The 26,544-nt window shown below is 40.6% G+C and overlaps 2 protein-coding genes across 2 annotated transcripts in view; both read right to left on the bottom strand.

The window, feature by feature from the left end:
* LOC100370469 (methanethiol oxidase-like) overlaps positions 1-14,234 on the bottom strand; it is a 30,208-nt gene extending 15,974 nt beyond the window's left edge. The window contains exon 1 of the mRNA XM_085494560.1: positions 13,997-14,234. Coding sequence (XP_085350686.1) covers positions 13,997-14,000 — 4 coding nt within the window. The 5' untranslated portion in view covers positions 14,001-14,234. The remainder of the gene's footprint in view (positions 1-13,996) is intronic.
* An 8,860-nt stretch (positions 14,235-23,094) lies between these two features.
* Positions 23,095-25,778, bottom strand: LOC100375235 (kelch-like protein 24a). The gene has a single exon (XM_002738807.3). It carries the CDS (start codon positions 25,717-25,719, stop codon positions 23,905-23,907), a length of 1,815 nt encoding a protein of 604 aa, XP_002738853.2. The 5' UTR covers positions 25,720-25,778; the 3' UTR covers positions 23,095-23,904.
* Positions 25,779-26,544: the final 766 nt, after the last annotated feature.

Raw genomic sequence — 26,544 nt, forward strand, 5'->3', positions numbered from 1 at the left:
ACAGTGACACGCTATGGCCATCTAACGCATGCACAGGTGACGACTCCCCCGCTTTAAACAAATTGAATATTTCCGATATTCTAAACATTAAGATCAGATATCAGATTATGTGGTTCACACGGACAAATTAATCTCAATGATCAGATAAAACAGAAGCCAAAGTTCAAGTACGTCCGATTTGTTTACAAATCCGTTCAGATCCTGAACAGATTAACGCGACAAGATAAATCTGATCGTGTAATTCAGTCCTTAGAGGTCAAAAACGTTAGCCCGTCATTGGTCAATCACTTTAGTTAACCTCGGAAAACATATAAGTAGCAGTCACATGGTACTACATTTTGTATAAAATACAGTCGAGTAAAAATACTAATTAAGCTATATACGAAAAAATGAAATAGATTACATCACAAATCATGACATAGCGAGATAAGAAAGTAATAAAAGCACAGCATGCACGCTGCACAAAATTTACAATGACAGTCAATAAACGTGCTATGAAAACGACGTGCACGGACGCTAAGTACGGGCTGAGAAACGTCAGATACAGGCCTGGGGGTCACTTAATGCAAATCGCATTTTGGGGTCGTAATTTTTAGCTATTTGGTCTAGAATGGGGTATAGATTTGCTTGCCTTTTGGTTCAATATCAGGTTTCAGCGAAATTAAAACCCACCGATAGAATAACTGACAATGTTCGAAAATAAGACCGCCGATAGAGGGCGTAACTTGGCGACTTCCATGTTGACTAACGTTCTGCCTACACAGAAGTTTTTATAGAAAAAATCTGTTTCTGTGAGGCGAGATTTATACAACCCTACTTTCTCTGTACTGCCTTTGTGCATACTTTGAGGTATCCTCATAATAGCCTCATAGTATTTGTACATTTGTACATTTCATATTGGGTATTTTTTTAGTGAGTTTTTGTCAAAATGCCTTAAAGATGCAATATGGACGAGAACATGAAATTTTCCTTTTTGTTTTTTTATATTGTATATTGAAGATTATATTAATCTTAAAAAGTTATAATAGTATTCATTCGATGAAATAGAAACATTCTAATACGCATGCGCACCCGTTATTTTGGAACATACAATAAAGAGTTATTGCATATGCGCATTAGGGGTTTTGATTTTTTGAAGGAATAGTTCATGTGCCCTGTGAACGCAAGATTTTCAGTAAAAAACAAACATTTAAAACTGGACAGAGTAAACTGTTGTCAGTAAAAGGGAATGTTGTCGTCTTGGGACAATTATTTGAAATTATGAGGGCGGGCGGTAGATTTGTTAGCAACAGGATGCAAGCTAGGCACTGAGGCAAAACAAGATGTATGCACATAATACAACGCGAAATAAATTGTACTGGTCACCCTCTTCCAGCCTACTCCCTCCCCGTGATTCCAAATGGTTGCCTTCTGATTGTTTCGTATTAGTGCGCTCCTATCAAACTGACACGCAATTGAGAATATCTAGGGCACTCGCTTGAACAGGGGGGGGGGTCACGCGTTAGGCATGGGTGCAAATCATGATACTAGTATATGCTTACCATTGTTGTGCATACACTGTGCCCCCATTATTAAGGTCACGCATCGCTAACAACCTTCACGGTTAAAGGCCAACTTCGCCTGGTTACAAGATAACCGCTCTGATTGCTCGTCAGTGGACGCGCAAGACGTTGATTGGCTTAAAAATATAGCATGTTGATAATTTGAATATGCTAATTTGATGACAGTTGTGCGTATTCCAGCCAGGCGAGCCAACTCGGCTGTGACGTAATGTTTAAGATAAAAATAAGTTGCTCGAAATAAATAAGCAATCAGTCTGTGGTAGAAAATATCTAATTTTGGAGGGAACCCCCGGCTGTTTACTAGATAAGATATGCAATAGGGGTTAAATTGAGTTTACCGAGCAGTGCTATTTCATCATTTTTTTTTACACAACGAGAATTTCAAAAGATTCGACGTAACTGATAAAAAAAAAAAATATGTCGAACTGAAGCAGAAATTTTTCACCGAACAATTTGACGAGGTAAGGTGACGTGGCACCTCACATGTGCCGGTCACTGGACTCACGTGCATAAACAGGCACGACTATGTCAATTCCAGAGACAATTACAGTTAATTTCACGAAGGCACCATTGCATGCATTTAGCATTACCCATAAGTCTTTGCGAGTTTACCGCCTATTTAAGTTGTTTTCGGTCAAATTGATTTCAATCGTCAATTTGAATATTTTATATATGAGAAAATTTACAGCTTGACATTTTAAAATTGAATTATATTTTTCCAGATTATTCGCACGGTCTGTCGACATGTGGTTTTCCATATACTATACTTAGACTATACAATATTAACTTGAATGTTACGGCGGACGAGCAATGAACTTAGCTCCGTGAAGTCAATAATCACGGAAACATCGTAGAGCCCTGTGGTTGTCCGCAGTTCTACTTTATTCATCTTCGTCAGAAAAGTCCTCCTAATTCGGTCTCCATCCGATATACTTTCGCAGATTCTATTTGTTTAAATAGAGCCGCTTAAAGTCGACAAGGCGCCATTTTGTGTCACGTCCATCGCCACATGGTAGGACAATTCTGATTGGGGTACAAGTTTTAGAGACGCTTCCAATCAGATCTATGTAGAAGCAAAGCACCCTGGGATTGAGCTGAATTCACTTAACTGTGAAATTTGCTGACCTGGAAGTTGAATACCACTTCGTATTAATTTGTGAATATACTAAGAATGAAAAATGTTTCGAACAGTATAGTAATTAAAACCAACTACTATTACATTCCACCAGTTAATGAGCTCAGGGCATTATATACAGTTACGATTTTGCCGTTTTGTGTACAGGGCAATCTAGAAGAAGTTATCTCAGCATTTACAATTACTCCGATGTTTGTTTTCCTAGTTATTTTTTTATCGTTGTGTTTGTGTGATTATTGTGATTGTGGGAAATTATATGTACTTATATATGAACCAGATGCCTTAGAACGCAATATGTACATTTTTATTGTATTGTATTTTACCGAGGCCGAATGCCCGAGACTTCAATAGAATCACGTACGGGTTCATGGGGGCAGGTGTTTACACCGAGTTCACTAAACCTTGCGATTTAGACAATGGTTCTTATTTACCACCAATCTATGCAATGTTCGTGTGAACTTTCGCACTGCGACTCAATGGATCACGACACTATATTTTGACCTAAATCATGCCGGCAATTTTAGAGAAGCAGTCATGTAACGTTACGCCTCGGATTCTGAGATAAATCTCTCAGCCAATCAGATTGTTTTAATTTTAGCCTATCACAGGCGAGATGTTATTGACCTATCGTACACATTCCCGCCAATTTATATTTGCGTTACGATTACTACTTTATAGAGTTGTGTTTTCTATCACGCTCGTTCAGAGAGTATATATACTCAGAATTTGTGTATTTCACGAGTGTTCATCTGTTGTTACTACTTACTATATCAGTCTATCTGGCAATAAACCACCACTGTGTTTTTTGTATACAACTGATCTGTCTGGTTCTGTTCCGGTATAGTCTTCCCGAATCCTACCCCGGGGAGTTAACTGCTACACCCTACATTTACTCCCCAACATTTTGGTGCCGAGACCAGGATCTACAAGCAAGATGCCGGAGTCAGAACAACCCGCCGGGCAAGGAGAAAACGCCAATGGTGATCAACAAGCTGCAGCGTTACAGAAACTAAAAAGATCGCGTCGAGGTCAACGCTCACAGATGACCAGACTATTCAACAAAGCCGATGCACTCACGGCCAAGTACGAAGAAGACAGCACCGATAAACAGGCCACGCTCGACACGCTGGAAGGGCTTAATGATCAACTTACAAGTAAGTTCCATCTACTTGCCGACCTAGAAGTTAACATTTTGGATCTCACCTCAGACGAAGACTTTGATGCGGAAAACGAAACGTCCGGTGACTATCAAGCTGATATATATGAACGCAATCACAATATCGCCATGTTTGTGAGAAAGAACAGACTGAAGACGACGCCTGAGACAACAAACAGCAGTAACACTCAACCACATCCAACGCGGAAAACAGTCGCGCTACCAAAGATCGAATTACAAACCTTTTCCGGTAATGTTTTAGAATGGGCAAGTTTCTTTGATATCTTCAAGTCATCCATTCACTCTGACACTACCTTAGATAACATTCAAAAGTTTGTTTATTTACGAAGTATGTTGAAAGATGAAGCTGCAAGAACTGTCGGCGGTTTGACGCTGACGGATGCTAACTACTCACACGCAATCGAGCTACTAGAGGAAAGATACGGACAAAAGCATCAAATTATTGACGCCCATATGACTGCGTTATGGAATCTAAGTAAACCCGTGGATGACGCGAACAGTTTGAGACACTTCTATGACTCACTCGAGAGTCACGTCCGAGGACTACAATCGTTGGGGAAGGATGAGCTTACCTATGGCGAACTTTTAGTTCCTATGATAAGAGAGAAACTACCTCCAAGCATACGCAAACAGATTGCCAGAGATCATGGTAGTTCAGCCTGGACCTTACCTGACCTACGCAAAGCAATTCTACGTGAAATAGACACACTGCAAGCCGGTAAGCCAATAGACGGTTTATTCACCATGAATGATACATTGCAGCCGGAATTAACCGCTGCGTTTCACACAACAGCACAGTCAACGAAAAAGAGACCGCAAACTTGTCCCTTTTGCAAGGGTACGCACTTCGCATCGAACTGTACGATAATTACTGATACACGTAAGAGACTGGACATTGTTAAGAAAGATCGACTTTGCTTCAATTGTTTCGGTAAGCACAGAGTTTCTGAGTGCAAATCGAAATACTCGTGTCGCGTCTGCAAGAAACGCCATCATACCGCTCTACACTACGACGCGAACAAGCCTGAACGGTCATCTACATCGTCAACTACTACTTCTGAAATCACCGTGACCCTGACCAAAGCTAACCCTTTGCTAAATAAGAAAACCGCCATCGGACCCGTGCTGTTGAAAACCGCGCTTGTGCCGATATCAGCCGGGAACGGAAATCCTATACGCGCTGTTGTTCTTTTCGATGAAGGGGCAAATATGACATTCACAACAGAGAAATTTGCCCGAGAGTTGTCCGCGAAAACGACACGCCGCGAGCACATCAAACTATCAACATTTGGCGACAAAACGTCCAATGTACGCGCCATGGCATTCACTGAGTTAACCGCACATGAATTGAATGGAAATACCTCGACGATCGACGCAATGATTATACCTGAAATATCTTCGGACTTGACTAATCACATTTCCCAGGAAATTCATAACATGAGCCATTTGAAGGGATTACATTTCGCTCATCCAGTTTCTGATGATGAGAAACTTCCTATTGATATATTAATAGGGGCTGATCAATATTGGAATTACGTTGGATCTCAAGTAATTTCTGGTATGGTCGGTCCAACCGCCGTATCCTCCAAATTTGGATATTTGCTCTCCGGGCCCTCTGGAACTACTAATACAGTGGATCCTAATGTACGTATGCTTCACGTGATTTCTACTCCGGACAATTATGTTACCAAGAATACTATTGTAACGGAAAATGGCCGCGAAATTGTTGATAACGTGGATATTCAATATACTCGCCGAGGCGACGACGCAAAAGTCCAAAATGTGTGGGACTTGGAACTAATTGGAATTAAAGAAAGTCCGGAAACTGACAAACGTATGAGCTACGAATCGTATAAAGACACGCATCTGAGGGTCGACCAAGGAAAATACGTCGCACGACTACCATGGAAAGAGGATCACCCACCACTGCCGACGAACTATAGTGTTACTGTGAACCGTACACGTAACATGATTCGCCGACTAACACCCGATGTAATCAAAAAGTATGATGACATCATCGCCGAACAACGACGTCGTGATTTCATCGAAGAAGTTAACGAAGACGATACAAGAATCGGACACTATTTACCGCATAGAGCGATAAAGAAGGACTCGGCAACTACACCCATTAGAATTGTGTATGACTGCAGTTGTAGTCAGGGTGCTAGCTTTCCGAGCTTGAATGACTGTCTACAAACCGGCCCATCGTTGATAAATGACCTACCAGCCATTCTACTACGATTTCGCTCAAATAACATTGCATTAACGAGTGACATTGAAAAGGCCTTTCTGAATGTTAGATTGGAAGAAGACGAGAGGAAATTCACGAAATTTCTGTGGCTGTTAGACGCGTCTGACCCAGAAGGTAAATTCATAACATTACAATTTAAAACAGTATTGTTTGGCGCTGTTTGCTCGCCGTTTATCTTAAATGCGGTTATAAAAACGCATTTAGACGCCAACAACACACTTTCTACAGCCAAAACATTAAAGAACAATATTTATGTTGATAATGTGATCGATGGTGTTGATACTACGGAAAATGCCATAAAATACTATAAAGAAGCCAACAAGCTAATGACGACGAGCGGATTTAAACTCAGGGCGTGGTCTTCTAATTGTGAACAATTGAACGAACTTTCCAAACGCGACAACCTCAATGAGCCCGCCGAAACTGTGTCTGTTTTGGGAATGCGATGGTCGACAAAATCGGATAAGTTGACCTACCCCAAAGTTAATAATGTACCGCTATTAACTGATCTAATTACGAAACGCGACGTTGTCAGTTTCACTTCCGCGTTATACGACCCGATTGGTTACCTAACTCCAGTCCACGTTAAAGCCCGGTTATTCATACAGTTGTTATGGAAACTCGAACTAGGCTGGGACGAACCTCTTAACTCGGACCTATGTTCGATGTGGATGCATATTGCTGAGGATCTAAACGATGCAAGAAATATTCCGGTGAAACGTCACTATTTCCCTGAAGTCAATCCTGATGCCGAGTTCGAATTACACGCTTTCGCCGACGCCAGTCCCAAAGCATATGGTGCGGTGATCTACCTAAGATGTGCACAACAAACTTCCTTTGTGATGGCGAAAACCAGAATCGCGCCAATGACCGAAACTACGCTACCAAGATTGGAACTTATGGCAACATTAATTGCTACACGTCTCAGTAAATATGTCAAAGATGCGCTATCTGACACGTATAACATTACTAATTTCTATTTGTGGTCAGACAGCCAAATCACGCTTCACTGGTTAAATAGTGACAAGAAACTGCCGATCTTCGTGAAAAATCGTGTGGATGAAATTTGTGAATTTCAGTCTACTAGGAAATATTGTCCCACCGAAGAAAATCCCGCTGACTTACTAACCAGAGGGATTACCTACGAAAACCTGGAAAATTCTGATTTGTGGTGGAAAGGCCCAAAATGGCTACCAACAACAAGCGATTGGCCGAGTTGTCCTGCCTTTGATGCAAATGTATTGCATTCTGCGATTGAGCCAAATGAAACTGATCTAATTAACCCACGCACGAGAGATGGGGTCAATGAACTACCTGCCCATGATGTTGGAATTATCACTACTCCAGCACGGGAAAATACTATTGATAATCAATCGTGTGCTGTTACTAATCCTACTGATCGGGGAATTCATCGTATTATGGATATTTCCAGATATAACGATTTAGACAAATTATTACGTGTGACCAGCTATGTGCTACGTTTTATCAACCGGATTAAGTCTAACGATATAAACACTGGAATGATAACCGCTGATGAACTGAACCGCGCTGAAAATATGTGGGTCAAACATATTCAACGTCAATACTACGGCGATACAATCCAATCCGTTAAATTTAATTTAACTCGATGTGCTCCCATCGTTCAACAACTGAATTTGTTCGTGGACGAAGATGATATACTCCGCTGTGGGAGTAGAATCCATAATGCTGCATTAGATTTTGTGACGAAATTTCCAGCATTAATACCCTCGCATCACAAACTAACGGACTTGATCATTTGGAAAGCACACAATCTGATGTGTCATGAAGGAGTTCAATCTACAGTGACGCATATACGACAGAAATATTGGATACCTAAAATACGGATTATTGTGCGTAACGTCATTCACAAGTGTGTGAAATGCAATAAAGTTACAGGGAAACCGTACGCAAACCCAGTTCAGGCACCGTTGCCGAGTTACCGAGTGAACATTGTCCCTGCTTTCACTATAACTGGTGTAGATTTCACGGGAAATCTATTTACGAAATCAGCTGATGGAACACGCGATAAAGCGTACGTTTGTTTATTTACTTGTGGGGTGACACGTGCGATTCACCTCGAACTTGTGCCTGATTTGTCAACAAAAACGTTCATGCACGCATTCAGAAGATTTGCTGCCAGACGTTCACTTCCAAGTCGCATGTTGTCTGATAATGCATCGACCTACATTTCCGCGGCTGATGAAATTCGCACACTATTTGATACACCGGAAGTCCGAGACTTTCTCGCTGCACACCGAGTGCAATGGACTTTTATACCGAAACGTGCCCCGTGGTATGGAGGTTTTTGGGAGAGATTAATTGGGCTAACAAAAAATGCTATTAAGAAGACACTGGGTCGAGCGTTAATATCATTCGACGAACTCTCAACATTAGTAACAGAAATTGAAGTCGTTCTCAATGATCGACCCCTTACGTACGTGTCATCAAGTATTAATGACAACATAGCATTGACTCCGAATCACCTACTTCACGGGCGGACATTGACCTCATTGCCATATATCGAAGTCACTGACGACGAAATACGCGATCCTACTTATCAGTTCTCAGACCACCGTGAAATGAATAATCGTTATGTCCACTTGTCAAGATTACATGCTCAATTTTGGCGAAGATGGTCGACCGAATATTTGACTGCCCTTCGAGAGAGACACCCAACTACAGGAAGTAAAGGGAATACAATAAAAGTTGGAGATGTTGTGATAATCCACAGTGATGTGGATAAACGCCAGAAATGGCATCTTGGCACCGTAACTAAATTAGTTTACGGCAACGACCAACTTGTGAGATCCGCTGAGTTAAATACAGCTAACGGACCTACCAATCGGCCGATACATAAATTGTATCCGTTAGAAGTTGTTTCCAAGGAATTAACGTCGCCTGAAAGTAATAATCAATCAGATGTTAGATTACCTGCAGAGACAATACAAAATATTGGACTAACCGCTGACAAAGATGTCACCACCACCCAGATGACTGGTGACACTATTCCTAAGCGACCAACCAGGGATTCTGCCGTGGCAGCCCGAATAAGAATTGCTGATTTAATGTGACTTTCGAAATTTCAATTTCATTTTCATTATTATGTTTTTATTCGTAATATTCAACCAAATAAATATGGACAGTCGGCTGAAATGCCTTCCGTGGACACTTTATTTACTTGAATCTTTTATCCAATACCGTTATTATTGTTCGAGGTACATGATTTCATTGATAATGTAGTAGACATACATTTTCATATGTTTTTATTTTTGAGGCGCGGAGAATTTAGAGAAGCAGTCATGTAACGTTACGTCTCGGATTCTGAGATAAATCTCTCAGCCAATCAGATTGTTTTAATTTTAGCCTATCACAGGCGAGATGTTATTGACCTATCGTACACATTCCCGCCAATTTATATTTGCGTTACGATTACTACTTTATAGAGTTGTGTTTTCTATCACGCTCGTTCAGAGAGTATATATACTCAGAATTTGTGTATTTCACGAGTGTTCATCTGTTGTTACTACTTACTATATCAGTCTATCTGGCAATAAACCACCACTGTGTTTTTTGTATACAACTGATCTGTCTGGTTCTGTTCCGGTATAGTCTTCCCGAATCCTACCCCGGGGAGTTAACTGCTACACCCTACATTTACTCCCCAACAGCAATAACTAAATTGTATGTGTGTTTCATCGCTAAAAAAACACAGGAAATTAACGCTGAATATATTAGCAATAACCATCGCTGAAATTGAGTACTAGTATACAACTCGACATTGTACAAAACACGCCGTTTACGCACGCACACTCACCTATGCGGCTCGTGCATTAAGTGTGCAATATCTCGAAGTATTGCCCTCGGAACAATCTCCTGTTTTGTATAATCTGAAATCTGTGTAACACTAGAGTTTTTTTTTCTGCATATTTGTGAACATTGTGTTGTAAATGTTACTCGTTTGCTTTGACCCCCACATCTGGCGCATGCGTGTAGCTACGACCACGTCCCTCGAGTCTGATTAGGTTATCCTAAAGCTGGAGGGTCGTCACCTGCGCACGCGATCAACGATAACAACACACGCTAAAAACGCAAAGGTTCGTGGGTAGACGCTTGTTCGTAAACAATGACACGCCATGGCCATCTGACGCATGCGCAGGTGACGACTCTCCTGCTTTAATAATTAGTGTCGATTTTAGCGCCATAAATCCAAACCTTTCACAGTTGATAACTGTCTACAATCATGAACGGAAAACCTATGCACTTTGAGTCACGTAACATTTCAATTTGTGTTTCCGCGAAGTAAGGTTTGAAATACTGCACGTCTGCTTCATTACCAATGATTTTAAAACACGCTGTGTCCGCACAAAACAAATCTGGCTATTATTAATCGACTAAATGCAGATCACTTGAAATTAGTTTGCGGCCGTCACTGACCGCCGTATATAGACGTCAAATGACGTCACTTATCATTACGTCATGTAGTTTATTACTCACATGAGTGCATTTGATTCGAAAAAAATAAATAAAAATAAACACAAATTATCATGCATTTTTATAACTGTTGTGTCATTGACATCATTTCTCAAGGTTTTTGTTCAGACAATATATTTCCCGGGAGTCACAACAAATCACTAAAAAATCTAATAAAATATCACAGTTGGGGGTTGAATGAATATATCGTCTGCGCACGTTGTCCTCATTTGATCTGTTTTTATTTCAACCAGATTAAAGCGGGGGAGTCGTCATCTACGCATGCGGCAAACGGTCAAAGCGTGTCGTCACGATTGTTTAGAAACAAGCGCCTACCCACAAGCCTTAGCGTTTTTAGCGTGCGTTGTTATCATCGCTTAGGACTCAATTCCCGTGCATGCGCAGGTGACGACCCCTCCGCTTTAAGTCGAGCCGGTCATATCTGTTGACTATTTTCACTTTCAATTTCTTCGTTTTGACAGAGCAGTAGTACAGGAAGTAAACTTTGACCCCCAATCAAGTCGATCTATTGATTTGTGTTAACTCTTGATTTCAAAAGACCTTTTCACTATTGTTGTAATTGTTTGGCGAGATCAGTTCGGGCATGGTTCGGGTGACGTGGCGTTTCTAGTACCATAGCGGTTTTCATACGTACTGAATAGACCATTTTCCGTACACTGTGAGAATCACGCGTTATGCGTGAAATCGAACGTAAAAACAGGACAAACAAAGGTCATAGCGTCGTAGTGGCGTCAAACATCGCGTGGGATTCGACAAACGCGAAAGTATTTTGGGGACATTTCCATGCTTAATAATGTGCTGTCCACATTTGATGATAGGCAATTTCGATTAAGTAAGGGTATTCTGAAGCAATATTCCTCTGTCGAAGATCGGCCGGTCGGTGTGAGCTACGAAATAAGGAAATTCGAGTTCAAAATCAAATCGTTCGATTTTTGCGGCAGACGTTCAGCGCGCGTCTTTCATGCATCTCGCGAGATCTCGCAATTGTACGGAAAATCACCTATTGCATTCTGTTGATGGGACATTGCTGTCAAAATGAAGGAGACTGTCTTAAATTTATTGAGTACGGTACAAGTCCCGACTGTGTGCGAGGTATGCAGGTAATTCGTCACTCGGCTTGATACCTGTCAAATGCAAGTAAAGTGGACTATAAGTCTCAGCGAAATGTCTAAAAACAATGCGTAATGTACGGCTTTGCTGACCTCTATCGAGGTGCAATGTACTCGAATACTCGCATGCGATCTTTCGTTCTTTTGAGTGGAGAAGACCTGCCTGCACGGCATTGTACCTGTAATAAATGAGGAAATCTGGTCTTCGAGCCACGCATGCGCAAAAGATGGGTCTCACATTAACAATGACCAACGAGTACAAACTGCGACATTACCTAATTTTAATTAGTTGATTTCTCTGGTGATTGGAAGGTTTCGAAGGAGTCACCGGTGGTAATCAGTGCAAGTCGCGCCCGTGTCAGAACTTGTACTCGTGATTATAATAGCGCATTGGATTGTGGGAAATCATTTTTTATCAACACAAAACAACCCCATCATTAAAGCTCGAAAATAATCACGTGTTTTGTTTTAAAGGCGATACATAATTGTTAATATAGACGTGATTCATCGATTGTTTTGTTTTTATTTTTAGCCAGTAGGAAATATTTTTCGGTGGGTGAGAAAATCTCTAAAATTATGCAAAAATGAGCCGTTTTGGAACTATTTCCATTCATGTTAAAGCATTATTTCATAAAAAAAGTATCCGTTTGTAATGTCATCATATATATAGCCGAACTAAATGTTGAGTGATGGCGAAAATGATTTTCACCATGGGAACCACTGGGGGGGGGGGCGCTCACAATTTTCATGGTATTTTGTGAATCTCTCTGGCAAAAAAACATTTCAGTGACCAAACCTTTTTTATCTGGTTCTTGTAGCATGAAGCCTTGCGTTAAAAGTCAAAGAAATGTGGCGACAAGTTTTAAAGAACGGCAGTCGTCGTGCCGCGTCCTGTTCGATATGGGACTCACAACGGTGACGACGTATACAACGCGTGTAAAATACATTGTTTATTTACATGAAATTCGAACACGCGCTGCGCGACGATCACCGCGCGTTAATGGTATCCAACGAGGTTAAAGGCATACGTTAGGAAGGGAAAAACAAAGCCACGTGGCGGCATATAGTTACGCTAGCCACAAGGTCGGATTGTTGACGTTTAGCGAGTTTAAAAGGTTGATACTGTGTAATTGGTAACTCATTCGAGGTCTGGTAAATATTGGAAAAACAAACAAATTGTCACATATCTGTAGATAAACTGTTAAAAGTTCACGTGGCGTAGGTGTTACCTAGATCCAATTCGAAGGATAACGACCTCATTCGTTCGATAGCTGCAGGATAGATCATATCATTTGAGCCTAAACTCTGTCCACAATTTGCGGAATTTGTTTTTTCTATCACAATTTTCGTTTCAAACAATTTTAATTTTAATTAAATTTAATTGTTTAAATTGTTTAAAAATTTTAATTGTTTTAATTTAATTTGTCTTCGATGTTTAGATTTCAGGTTAGAAATACTGTGAGGTAGCTTGTCATTTTCCACGAATGTATCACACTAGCATGTCACAGGAGAGTCGAAACATGTATACAGAACAGGATCTCGTATGTGAACAAAAACTGTGAAACAAACAAGCCGCTCTCAGATCATGATTGGACCATGGAGGTAATAAGAACCGACTGTTGGGGGTTGGTAGTCAGGCCCAATCTTGTAAGTAGATCACGCGGATTATCTCTCTGCATGCGGTGTGTGCGAACTAGATTTGATTTTACAAGCTATTGTATTGTATAGTCATAGTTCAATGTGACTGGTCCCCCGGGAATTAGTTTGGGTGGAACACAAAACATAGCGGGGAAATTACATAACGCCGCCGCGAAAGACTGATACATCACTGAGCAAGAGAACGTACATTTCGTATAGGCATGGAACTTTCCCGAAAGTCGAGAGATGCGGCGCAAACTATGCAGTCGATTCGAAACTTACAAACAAACAAGGTGCTCTCCGATTAGTCGGAATTTTAGGTGTTAGGATTGGGTAGCCAATCAGGCACAATCTTTGTTATGTTATGAATCACCTGTACCGCGATCGGCATACTTGGAACAAGACGTATCACCAAGCTGCTTCCACCGTAGGTAGTTGTATTACCTAATTTGCTGGCCTAGATCGGGTGAACGAAATCAACACGTGATAACTGAGCCTGTTTACGCATCATTGTCACATAAACACCATATACAATGTGGGTATGTACATCGAACCTGTGGTAGTGACCTTCAAACCATGCATCAGTCAAGTTCATATCATATAAGCACTTACCCATATTCGGTAGATGAATACACGGTAGCTTGGTACGCTCTGGAACGGGCAGCAGTGTCTAGTCGCACTGGCGGAGAGTACAGTCTGGCCGAGAACACGACTGACAACCAACTCTAACGTGGATATAACCACGTGATGCGACACGCCCCCACCAAACAGGAACTGGAGGGTTAATACAAACTGGTTATTCAAGGCTTTTTGAAAAATATGGGTTTATACATTGCGAACAAAGACACGCTATGGTCGTCTGACGCATGCACAGGTGACTTTAATTCTGCTTTTAATAAAAAACAACAGCAATTTTTTTTGTGCAAACTGTTCTCTGATTGGTCAGACTGTTAGGTGGTATGGTTGGGTAACCAATCAGAAACAATCTTGTATGTAGATTCGCATTGATTCGATTAATTACCGGCATGTGTGTAGGTTATAGTAAATGGTCCCGTTTTCACTATTAAGCTACCAGTGCCTGATAATTTCGCAAAATAGCTTGGTCATTGAGGCCGTCCATTGAAATACGGCATCGTCCGCCTGCACGGTGTTGCTCCGTTCGGACATTCCTCCCTCTACAACACCGTGCGGTAATTCTATTCATAACCGTGTATGTCACGTGGTTGCCCGATAGAAAGTTTACCGACCAATAGAAAGCTTTGTTACAATGACTGCCAGTAAGCGCTTGGAGCTTTGCGTTTCCGATGTCTTTGGCTTCATTTCTGCCAATATATGTTGCAGTGACATCATGGGCTTTGAAATATAACACCTAGTCTTCTATAATACTCAGCAGTGGCGACAACACTATTACCACGCTCGATGGTCTAAAGACCGGTAAACCATAATAACATAAGGATTTACTATTTCCAGTGCGACAAAAAACGAACACATCAGACTCGGCACTAAGTATAGTTTGAATAGCTTTGGTCTGAATATCTGTGAGTTGCATGATGTATGGACGTCGTCGCTGTATTGCCTCGACATCCAAGCCAAAAAAGCTTCCACTGTGCGCAGCGACATTCATTCTCAGGTCAGGCATTTTCACCGCCTGGCAGAAAACGGTATTTTGGGACGGTTGTTGACACCCCCTGAACAGTGTAACAAGATTATCCCTACATATGCAACATATTTAAATTTGGTTGTTTAGGATTTCTTCAAATTTATGTTTGTGCTGTTTCCTCGATTTTAGCTATTTTCACCGGCTCGCACAGAGCCCATAGAAATACATGGTAGAGTGGTGCGCGTCTCGTGACTTTGCTCCGCCTTGAAGATTTTGAGAGCTTTCCAAGCGCGTTGTAGAAAGAAGCAATATGATTGGCTGTTGGTAAACTGATTCTAAACTCTGAGGGCATTGTCACATACACATAGTTCTAATGAAATACTTCAAGGTGATAGTGGAGTGCTTCGCCGGAACATTCACCTTGAAAATTCAAGATGGAAATACGGTGGAAGACTGGGATTCTATTGTGTCGGGCAGGCAAGGTTATTGTCCGTGCCACGCTAAACTCCAATATCTTGTTTATTTTCCATTGAGATCGAAATTCTATTTGCTAAGTTTTGTTCAACCGAGTGTTACTATAACGCGTTGTTTTGGTCAGCGCTTTGCAAAGTGCATATCTACCGGAGCTGCACCGTCTCCATGTTCCTTTAACCATGGACGTACAAGTTCGGCACTTTTTCTTGTACTCTTCAATATTTTTGGAAATAAATCCCAATTTTGGAGCCAACAGACAAAACTTGAGTAAATTTTGAGTTTTCTGTTATGATAGCGACTTCACGTTCGCACATTCGGTTCACATTCCCTTGCCCTATTGTTTAGAATCAACAACTTGCATGTTTAGGGTGGAGATACTAGTAACATATACTGCAAAATGACTAATTTTCACTGGGTTTAAATTTCGGTTTATCATTTAGATAATGTGTTCTATGCTAAATTTTACATATTCATTGGGTTTTAATTTAGCGCATTTTCCAGTCCGCGAAATAAGCAAAATTAAAACCCAGTGAATAATTAATCCTTTTACAGTATTACAGGAATTTAATAGATTGTTTACTTATTACCAAACGCTTCAGCGTGGTATTAAGAGTTTGTTTTCAGGGGTGGGTGATACCAAGGTGGGAAATGGATGCACATATGGGGTTAATTCCTTGAATTGCAATATAGAGGGTTCAAGCTGAAATACAATATATAGTGTTTTCATGTTTCGTCTGATATTTCTGTTGTATTCTGCTGCTGTAAGTAATGCACGATTTGTTCCGAAATTCAGTATATTGTGTGTATTCCAGGGTTATTCGTTTTTTGCTGAAAACACCCCTATTTTTTTAGTGACATAGTCGAATAGTCTCACTCCCACTGGGAAATCTGCATTGTTGCTTGAATGTGAGTTAATTAAACACATTTTCCAGACCGGCGAAAGAGTATACAACAGCCAATTTTAACAGCCTGTCACGTGATTTTAGTCTGAATGTCAACATGAAGAGGCTAGTCCATTTTACGCAGGAGTAATTGGGAGTAGAATATGTGAGGGATAGTATCAACAGAGATGTGTATAGTGAAAAGTAATATCTATCCTTCATTTACATCTCTGAGCATTTCTGTTTTAGTATATTGGTTTGAAAATGTTGAACTTGCATGATTTGCAATGTGTTTTTTTAATGGGACTCCCCTATTGATCGAATCCCGGGTTTGAACGAGAACGGCACACCACGTGATTCGTTTGAATACAATGCTGATGGCAAACATGCCGTGTTACTGCAGTACTGCACTGACGGGATGACTTACTGGTACTGCATGCTACAACTTCGCTTGTGATGTTGCTTGTTAGCCATGGATTACATGAATCTTGATTACCAGTCAAATGTTGCTCATTTGACGTTGGTAATCTTTATTTGGAACTGAGTAACTTCCTGGTACTTCGTACTATGATAAAAATCAGTCAACATACATCAAGTTCTCTCAATCGTAGTATTCCATGTGATGTACACCTAATATGCCAAAAATGTTGCTGAACGATTTGAACTGAATAAAAATAGCAGACGAAAATTTGTTTACAAAATAAAAATACTTCGGTTGCCAATGAAAACCGGTAAAAAACAAGCAATATGTTTTCGGCTGTTATCATGGAAGGGACATGAACGTGAAGCTAACGTCTGTTTATAACTAAAACCGGGCACCTTATACGAGGTTCGCAAAATAACACGGCAGTCATTAGAAGTCACTTTATTTTATTGTTAGGACGTATTCAGCCGTTAAATGTATTATTTCCAACCGTTTTGCGATAGTATTTTCTAGATTGGAGGCAGCATTTACATTTTATTCAAAGTTCAAAGCTGCGTTGGAATTCCGTTGACAGTGGTAACAATGTCGGCGCCGGTGATCTCTTACCAGTGCGCAACGTAGCCACAATAAAAGGCATGATCATTTGGGCACTGCTATTACAAGACTTTGGCTGTTGCCATGGTAGCGGTGGGTCAGGATTGTTTTTCCAATTAGTGATGGTACGACCTGCCTGTCAAGTATGAACCGTGACAAAATCAGCCAAGCCAAAAAAAAATCACAGAAGAGTTAAAAAGCCATTCCTGCTGAACAGTTACTCTAACTTCGGGGTCAACTTTCTCATTAATGAAAACAGATATCAAAAATTCAAATAGTAACTTTTTGCCCACACTCAAGCCGAGTACAATGAGCTATGTCTGAGGTGTTGTATCACAGGGAGTTGGACAAACTTATGTATTTTAATAAATTATTGAATAATAAAATGTTATATAACTTTTCTTTTACCCCCCTCCCCTTCCTGGTATCTATTTCAAGTATTTTTGTCAGGTTCAAATCGTTCACCAGCATTTTTGGCATGTTAGATGTACATCACATAGAATACTAGGATTGGGAGAACTTAATGTTTGTTGACCACCTGGAATCTGAGTTTTATAAATCTTGAAGGGCTCTCGGAAGATCCACCCGCTGCCTGGACCCGCAGTAAAATCTCCGATTAATATGGAGCCGCAACCATCAACATCGATATACCATGAGGTTTCTGTTGGCGACGTTGCGGCGTTACTCAGTTCCAAATAAAGATTACCAACGCCAAATTAGCAAAATTTAACCGGTAACCAAGACTCAGTCCATCCACGACAAGCAAGCAACATCACAAACGAGGTTGTAGTGTGCAGCTCACCAGTCAGCGACGACCGATTTCAACGAAAGTCATTCCGTCAGTGGAGTACTGCAGTTGCACGGCATGTTTGCCAATGCACAGATCTGTGGAGGAACTTTTAACTTCAACATCAACCGTGTATCGTAGTCGCCCAGTTTAAGTTCTGGTTCTGTCGTGGTCCCAACTAAAGGGCGACAGTCGTCGTGTCGCGTCCTGTTCGATATGGGACTCATAGCGACGTATACAACGCGTGTAAAATACATTGTTTATTTACATGAAATTCGAACACGCGCTGCGCTACGACCACCGCGCTTAAACATCCACAAGTTATTTATTCGGACAATGACTTAAATTAGATGTCTGATTATTTTATTTTCACACGTACAGCGACACGCGTTCTACACTGACAAGCGTTGCTAGGTCGCAGCACTGTCTTGGAGCATATTAATGGGCAATTGGGTTCCCCGATCTAAATTTCTATCCCGGTTTGTTGCACGTTCTTTTTTTAATATGAAATAATCAAATATGGGACATGTGTATAATAACAGAACCCCACACCCTCCCCGTGGCTTCGCTCGTGAAAGTACGGCAGCAGGATACACCGCATCACTCGTGAAAATAACTTCCATACGCAATGAAAGCCACGGGGAGGGTATCTGTCATAATACTACATTATCACTAAAAACATTTTTCCCCTGAAATAAATTCCAGTGAATATGCCATTTCCCTCATACTCTATTGAGACACAGCGCAGTGAAAATTGGATTCACATGTAATGCTTGAAAACATGTCAGAAAAAATAAATTAAGTGAAATTCTACGTGACTTCATAATACTAGTAGTTGGAAATGAACACATTACACCCGACCCTACCACTCTATATACAATGTAAACTACACCCCAAAACATCCTTTCACCCACAGTTACTACCGTGTTTCACTAGTGTATTCTATTTGACGTCAGGAGAAATTGAAATAAACAAATTAATTATAATTTCAGCCTCTAGTTGACCACTGATTAAATAAACTACCTCGTCTTTATGTCAACTTGCAGTTATTCGTTGCCTACACCAGTGACTTCAAAATATATGTTTCAATCCCAGGAATTTCACTCGCTGTTAATTGCATGGGAGTGGCAGTCTTTAATGAATTTCTATTGTCATGTCAATTTCTTGCGATTACTCGAACATTAAGCTGTAACCACATACCGCCTAGGTGCTGTAATTAAATCCTGGTGTAAGCACCATATGAACTATGAACAATGCATGTGAAGCCAGCTGTGGGGTATATTCAATCCTATAGATTTCTCATTGTTTGGTAACTATTTGCTGCAAATGCAACAAAAATCAATATAAAAAATATTACCCACACAGTATTCTACAGGTTACTTGTTGTATTTAGTAGTAGCAATTGTGCAAGACACGTCCCTGGTAATCACGTGATCGGTCCAACGACTGCAGCGATTGGCTAATCGCATGTTCACTCTGCCGCGGCTTAGAGACTTGACCTTTAAGATAAAGAGTTTGTAAACTTTTGTAAGAGGGAGAGATCATAAAGGTTTTTGATTTTTTCGAAAGTCCGCATTTTATCAAAAATGGGGTAAATTTGTATTTAGAAATCAGTGAAATGCAGAACACTCATATCGATTTCATATGTCCCACTTTAAAGATCGATTGTCGTCGCACCGCGTCCTGTTCGATATGGGACTCATAGCGACGTATACAACGCGTGTAAAATACATTGTTTGTCCCCTGGGAATTCGGGTATCTACGCTATAAAGCTAAAATATCCATTGCAAGCTGTCTGGGAATCAAGTACCGATTTATTTTATAATGTCACTGCGCATGCGTCAGATGCCCATAGCGTGTCATTGTTTACAAACAAGCATCTACCCATGAGCCTTTGCGTCTTTAGCATGTGTTGTTATCGTCGCCTGGGACTCAATTCCTGCGTATACTTTTCGGGAAAGTGCCTTGCTCCCATTTTTTTCACGATTTTTTGGAAAGACGTGTGAAAAGAAATAAGTGGCGAGTTGGCACAATTTGACAACACAAAAAACAGATTTCGGTCGCTACACATACTTCGTATGTTATGGTTTCATATTCTCTCATACAGATTATTTGGCAATTTGTTTTACTCTATTTCTTTGTTATAAATAATATCCCTGACAATTTACCATCCACCCCTCCTTCTGAAAAAAAAATAACGGACCATCCATAATAATGGTACTTCGACTGTCATTCACCCCCTACATATAATGGACCACCCCTAGAATATTATATATAGATGTACGCCCGCCAGACAAACAAACTTCCAACAATGACACAGGTCTGTCATTCAAACTACCTGTACAAATAATGGACAACTTCCAACCCATGTACAGATCTGCTATAAATTGGTCAAACCCCTAGCACACAAACAAATGGTTCACTCCTAACAGTGGTGCATATCTGTCATTCACCCCCGTACAAATAACGGGCTACCCCCTAATAATGGTACAAATCTGTCATCCACCCCCTTATAAAAAACGGACCACCCCTTAAAGATGTCAAGGAAGCGTGTATCGTAATCTTACCCAACATCTTTCATATCTAATTCGCTCACTGCCCGACTAGACCTGTCACTCACTCTGTGTTGACGTACACGCGATAGGGATCAACGTGACCTTCGTAAAGGTCACAACATTGAGTATATCTAATAATATTTTAAAGGGCGGTGGTCGTCGCGCCGCGTTCTGTTCGACATGGGACTCATAGCGACGTATACAACGCGTGCGGTATACATTGTTTATTTACATGAAATTCGAACACAAGCTGTGCGACGACCACCGCGCTTTAAGTAGTTGTACCGATGACCATCTAACTGCAACTTTTGAAACAGGAAAATGTACTCAACAAAACACCTTTCTACTATACCATTTCACAACACAAAGGCTTACCCTCTGGTGATTGAACACTTCTGTGACGTCACAATACCGTATATGCGTTTGGTTGTTTGCGTAGTCGCTCAACATATACTGTAGAATACTTTATTTTAACTGGAATTAATTTTCGCTGAAAAGACTTTTTGGGTGTTCTTATGGAATTTATTTTCACTGATTTTTTGGCGAGTTGAATGTAAAATATAGGAAAAAAAGTTATATTTGCAGGATTTTATTTTCAGCGAAAATTAATTCAAAGCAAAAATAAAGTATTTTACAGTAGTCAAATCTCTCAAAAACATAATCAGGTCACTCTAATTCAGAACAAATCTTTCGTCACTAGAGGGCGCAATTAAGGACTGATTACTCCGTGATGTATACAGGAAAGAATATATCTTATGCAAGTTGTCATCGATCTTATAACCTGGTAAACATAAAATATAATATTGGAAATTATTGCTGTAATAGAGGAGAGAAGTTTCTTCTATCGACTATCAGCAAACGGACATGTTTGATTTCCCGCCATGACAAAGCAGTATTTCTGCACCCGGTCCCAGTGAGTCGATTCTGCATTATATTTTGTCAAGTCCGATATAATCCCGCCATGGTTTCTAAAGCAAAAAGGCAGGAAGTTGATAATGAGCTGGGTTCGGAAAACGATGCGTATTCGCAAGATTCTACTGGATTCGTTCAGCTTAACAATTCTCGCTCTGTGAATTCTACATCATAAGAACCAATTTTCACAGCAATCTATTCGTTAAGTAACTGAATTCGCATGTTGGTATCTCATTCGAGTCATTGTTCGAATGTAGCATTCGCCGAGCGATATTCTTCACTCTCCATTTGGAAAGACTTCTCGTACCCAAACCGACCCTAAGCCAGCAACGCCCTCAAGTTTGATAGCGTTTGTCACAATTACAAGTTGTTGCGAAAAATAAAACTGACGTAATCATATAACGCGCTGAAGATCGTGAATAAGGTCAGACGAGGAGTACATTTGCAGACGCCCAAGGTCATTTACCCCAACTAAGTCCACGAGATATCATTTGAGTTGTGCCCCTGTCGTTATTTTTGTTTATTCATTTGTTTATTTTCCGAATCGAAATTCTTAATAAATAATAATAAAATTGACATGACGTAATGATTATTTACGCAATTTAAAACAAATGTACATGTCCCTTTTTAGGCCACCTATAGTCATCTTGCGGAGAGGATTAGGGTTCGAGATGATGTCTACTCAAGTTATTAGTCTTTCGGTTCTGATTGCCCCAGCTTCCTCAGTCTGTTTTTTTTCCGCTTCTCTGGCAAATATGAATTAGCGAAGCGGAGCAACAGACTGAGGAAGCCGGGGTAGGTTCTAATATCCTTGGGGTACTCACATTGAAGTGCTATATGTACATGTGCCGGGGTTCCAAATTCACCACTTCTGTCTGAAAAGGGGTATGTTATTTTACCCTGTCTGTCTGAAAAGGGGTATCCTTTTTTTCCAAAGACTCTCTAGAGCTTGAGTGATCCAACAATCAGAAGAATGAAGCTGATATTTTCTTTCTGTGACTTCATTTCGATCGTCAAAGCATTTTGCATTTTTTCTTCCATGCCCACCTGCTTTTCCCTTGGTACCATTTATGCTTACTGTCTGGAAAGTGGTGTCAAATATCCACAGTTTGTCTGAAAAGCGGTAGGCAATTTGAGTTTATTTCTGTCTGATAGGGGTAGTGGTTTCAAACAACCAGCTACACACCCCTTGTCAGTATTTTTTGCAAGTACCGCCCGGGCATAATATACAACTGTGTGTTTCGCCCGTTTGAGCGCTATTGTCAACTTTTGGCACCGTCTACAAATTGATTTTGTATAGTCTGCTGTAGGAGGGATATAAAATACTGACAAAAAATGCCAAATCTTTTGATAAAAAATTAAACGCAATATCTTAAACTATATGTATGGACCAAAATAATGATGAAATTTGGTGAAAATTTTACGGAATGGGAACATATTTGCACTGAATTTTAGGCGGGAGAAATATCTGGCACCCAAAATGTTAAAGTTTAAAAAAAAGTTTAATAAAACAAAATTGTTGGTAATAACTCAAAAACAGTGCCCGGATGTGTGTAGTCAAAGGTCGCACATTATATCTAAATCAACAATTTGCATATAAATCTAATTATATGCAGCAAATTCGTAAGCACTGTTAAAACCAGAAAATGTTAAAATTCAAAACCAGATAAAAAAGTTACATTGTTTACAGACAAATCTGATGCGCATGGTGACATTTTTGCGCAGACGATAATGTTTACAATTGTTATTGTGTGGTGGTTGTCACTGTATGTCTGCAGAAATTCGGTCACTGTTCGTGTGTACTTGAGTTTGTCCGAATATCTTCATGTGGTAATATTGGTTAGCCAGCTAATATTGGCTAATTATAATTGTCTGCTAATTAGCCAGTGTTACGTGACTATCGACTTGGGTGGCAGCCATTGTCGAGGGACAACCATGACAGTTCTCGGAGTTTTGAAATCTACCCACCCACTCTTTAACTAGAGTTTTATTCAGTGTTATCAGATATTTTGCTTCCTTTCACTTTCAGTTTAAAGATTGTGTTCGTGCTGTTTTGTCGTGTTAGTATGTGCCTGCTCTTCACGTTTGCAAAATAAGGCACAATTTCCCGCCAATAAGTCTTCTCTGTGTATAATTAATAAGTAATAACATAAGGCAACGTTTTCTTTATGAATTCATTTATAACTAGCACCACTAAGAGTTCATTCCATTTTGCAATTTCATATAATGCAGATATGAAGCCTTGTTTCAGTCGTGTCGACCCCTGAACTAGGTCCAATACTAGTTACGGTTACTAGGAAAACCGTGGTATTGCGTACTTAGGAACTGCTATCGATGCTTGTACGAATACGTGGTACGGTAAGTGACTCACCACCGACCACTTATTAAGACCAGTGTCATACACTTCAACGACGTCGACGACGCCCTTCCATAGTGGTTCACGGAGTCCGCCAATAGCGTACACTTTTCCATTGCACGTGACACCAGTGCACCGTTGTCGACCCGCGTTTAACGTGGCCACGTCGCTCCAAACATTTGCTATGACGTCATACTGGAAGACAGAGTCCATACACTCGTCTTGATTGCCAAATACATAGATTTTACTCTCCGTGGCCGCTGCGGCCGCGTGCGCGCACTTCACCGGAATCTCCGCGCGCAATGACCAGACATTTTCATCCACGTCATACATTTGAACTGCTTTTGTTATAGCGCCCCCATTTCCCATTCCTCCGATCACAAACAGATTGCCGTTACATGACGTCAGAGCATGGTAGCACACAGCTTTCGGCATAGAGGGTGCTTCAGACCACTTATCGTTTCCAGGATTGTATACTTCCATAGTTTGGCATCTCCTAGCAACGCCGGGAATAAATACACGCCCTGCAATACTGGCTGATTTGTGCCCGACGTTTCTTTCATGCATATGTAATGGTGGTGCCCTCCTCGTCCACTCGTTGCCCGGAATACTATAAACCCAGGAATGCCCAGCATTCGTTGTACACAATACGTCATTTCCGAGAATGGATGCCGTGATTATTTGCTCTCGGCTAACCAACGGGAAAATAGTCAGGTCAAACCATCGGTTATCCTCGGGATCAAACACCAAAATTGGCCCTGATGATGTAACGACGATGATGACGTGGATGTATACGCGTGACGTCATGCGCAAGTTGAAATGATGCTTTAATCGTTCTTTATATTTCATGTGACGATAGTCATCTGCCTCCTCCATGTACATTTGCGTGTCGACAATATCTTTTAATTCTCTCTCTATTTGTTGTAAGTATTCGGGCGCCATGAACGGATAGCGGATATGCTGGAGGAGACGAGGTAGATGCGCACGCCGATCAGCCTCGCTTTCGTGATACCATCTCATTAAAGATTCGTAAACATCTTCTTCGCGGAGCACAAACAATGGCGCACTCATCAGTGTCTCCAGTTTATCGGACGCCAGACAAAGAAACTCCTCATGTTCGCTCACTGCTGAGAAGTTTTTCACCGCAAACTGCCAGGCGGTTTGACTTAGTGTATCATGTGAAATGACCTGGGCAAACTCCCAAACTCCAAGACAATTCGACGAATGAAGATTCTGTTGCATATAATGAACGCACAGGTCAACGACCTCTGTGAAATTCAACCGGTCAGCAGCTAACACCAGGTTCTGCACGTTTTCATTCGTAATTGTGACCTTGCCGGTGTACGAGAAACGAACCAGCGAGTCGAATATGTAAGGATCGGTTTCTTTGATCGTGATGTGATCTAACTCGTTCTCGAGCATTTCATGCGTGAACATGGCTTTAAAGTAACTACTTGATGCCGATAATACAGTCTTGTGGCATTGAATCACGTGATCGCCAACACGAAAGGTGACGTCAGTCAGACAACTTTCCTCCCGTAAGATATTCAAATGAAGATGCAAGAATTGTGCATGAGCTTCGTCGTCAAACTTGAACTCACGTCCGTATTTGATAGTATCTCGGAAGGCCTCACAAACTGTTTCGAGAGTTTTAAGCTTTAACAACTTTGAGGTTTTCCTAAGCGCTTTTACATATTGGGCACCAATACAAACATGTCCGGTGTAAATGTAGTCCACTATTGTTCCCAGCATATCCAGATCTGTGATCACAACTTCTCTTGCAGACGTCACATCCTCTCGATCTTGTTCAATCAGATCATAAAGATATAGACTTGCTGCGGCGAGAACGACGCCATGACACCGAAAGTACTCGTCGCCGGCACTGAGAGTGACGTCAGTGTTCCAGTTTTCATTTCTCAGCTCATTAATTATGCGTAAACTTTTCTTAGCATGTGATAAATGATGATACTCATCGCCTCGGTTCACATACGGGGATTTTATCTCTGTCGTCATTTCCTGCAAATCTATAAATGAATAAACAATTAAAAATCACTTATAAGCATCCTCAATCGGTAAAGCTTTTTGGATTGTAGGAAAACCAATATGTTTATCAACACACGTGTCACGCATGCGCGGCGTGACGACCAAGTGAATATGCCCGAAATGTTAACTTCGTGAAATTAAATGTCAGTGAAAATAATTTATATTTTTTTACATTATTTTACATATAATGAAAATAATGAAAGTCTGTACTAGTATTTAATTGAACTGAGATCTTTAAGTTTTAAAAACTTCGCTAAATCATCTATAAGGCCAAAAAAATGTTTTGTCGACCGACCGAAAAATATGAAATATCGGGTCGCGTTTTTCTTTTCTTTTTTTTAAATAGGCCCAAATATTAAAAACTCACCATTTTTAGCAGTAAAAAAGTGTTTCCTCTAAAAATTAATGATCCCGGACCGTTGTTTGGTCCCCGGAGAGATAAGTGGCGACTTTGAACCTCGGGTTGATCTGTATTTCTCTGAATACTATGAAGTTTAAAAAAAATCCGACTTACCGACTCAATTTTTCAATTTT

Source organism: Saccoglossus kowalevskii, chromosome 20, assembly GCF_978046115.1.
Source record: "Saccoglossus kowalevskii chromosome 20, keSacKowa6.1, whole genome shotgun sequence".
NCBI lineage: Eukaryota > Metazoa > Hemichordata > Enteropneusta > Harrimaniidae > Saccoglossus > Saccoglossus kowalevskii.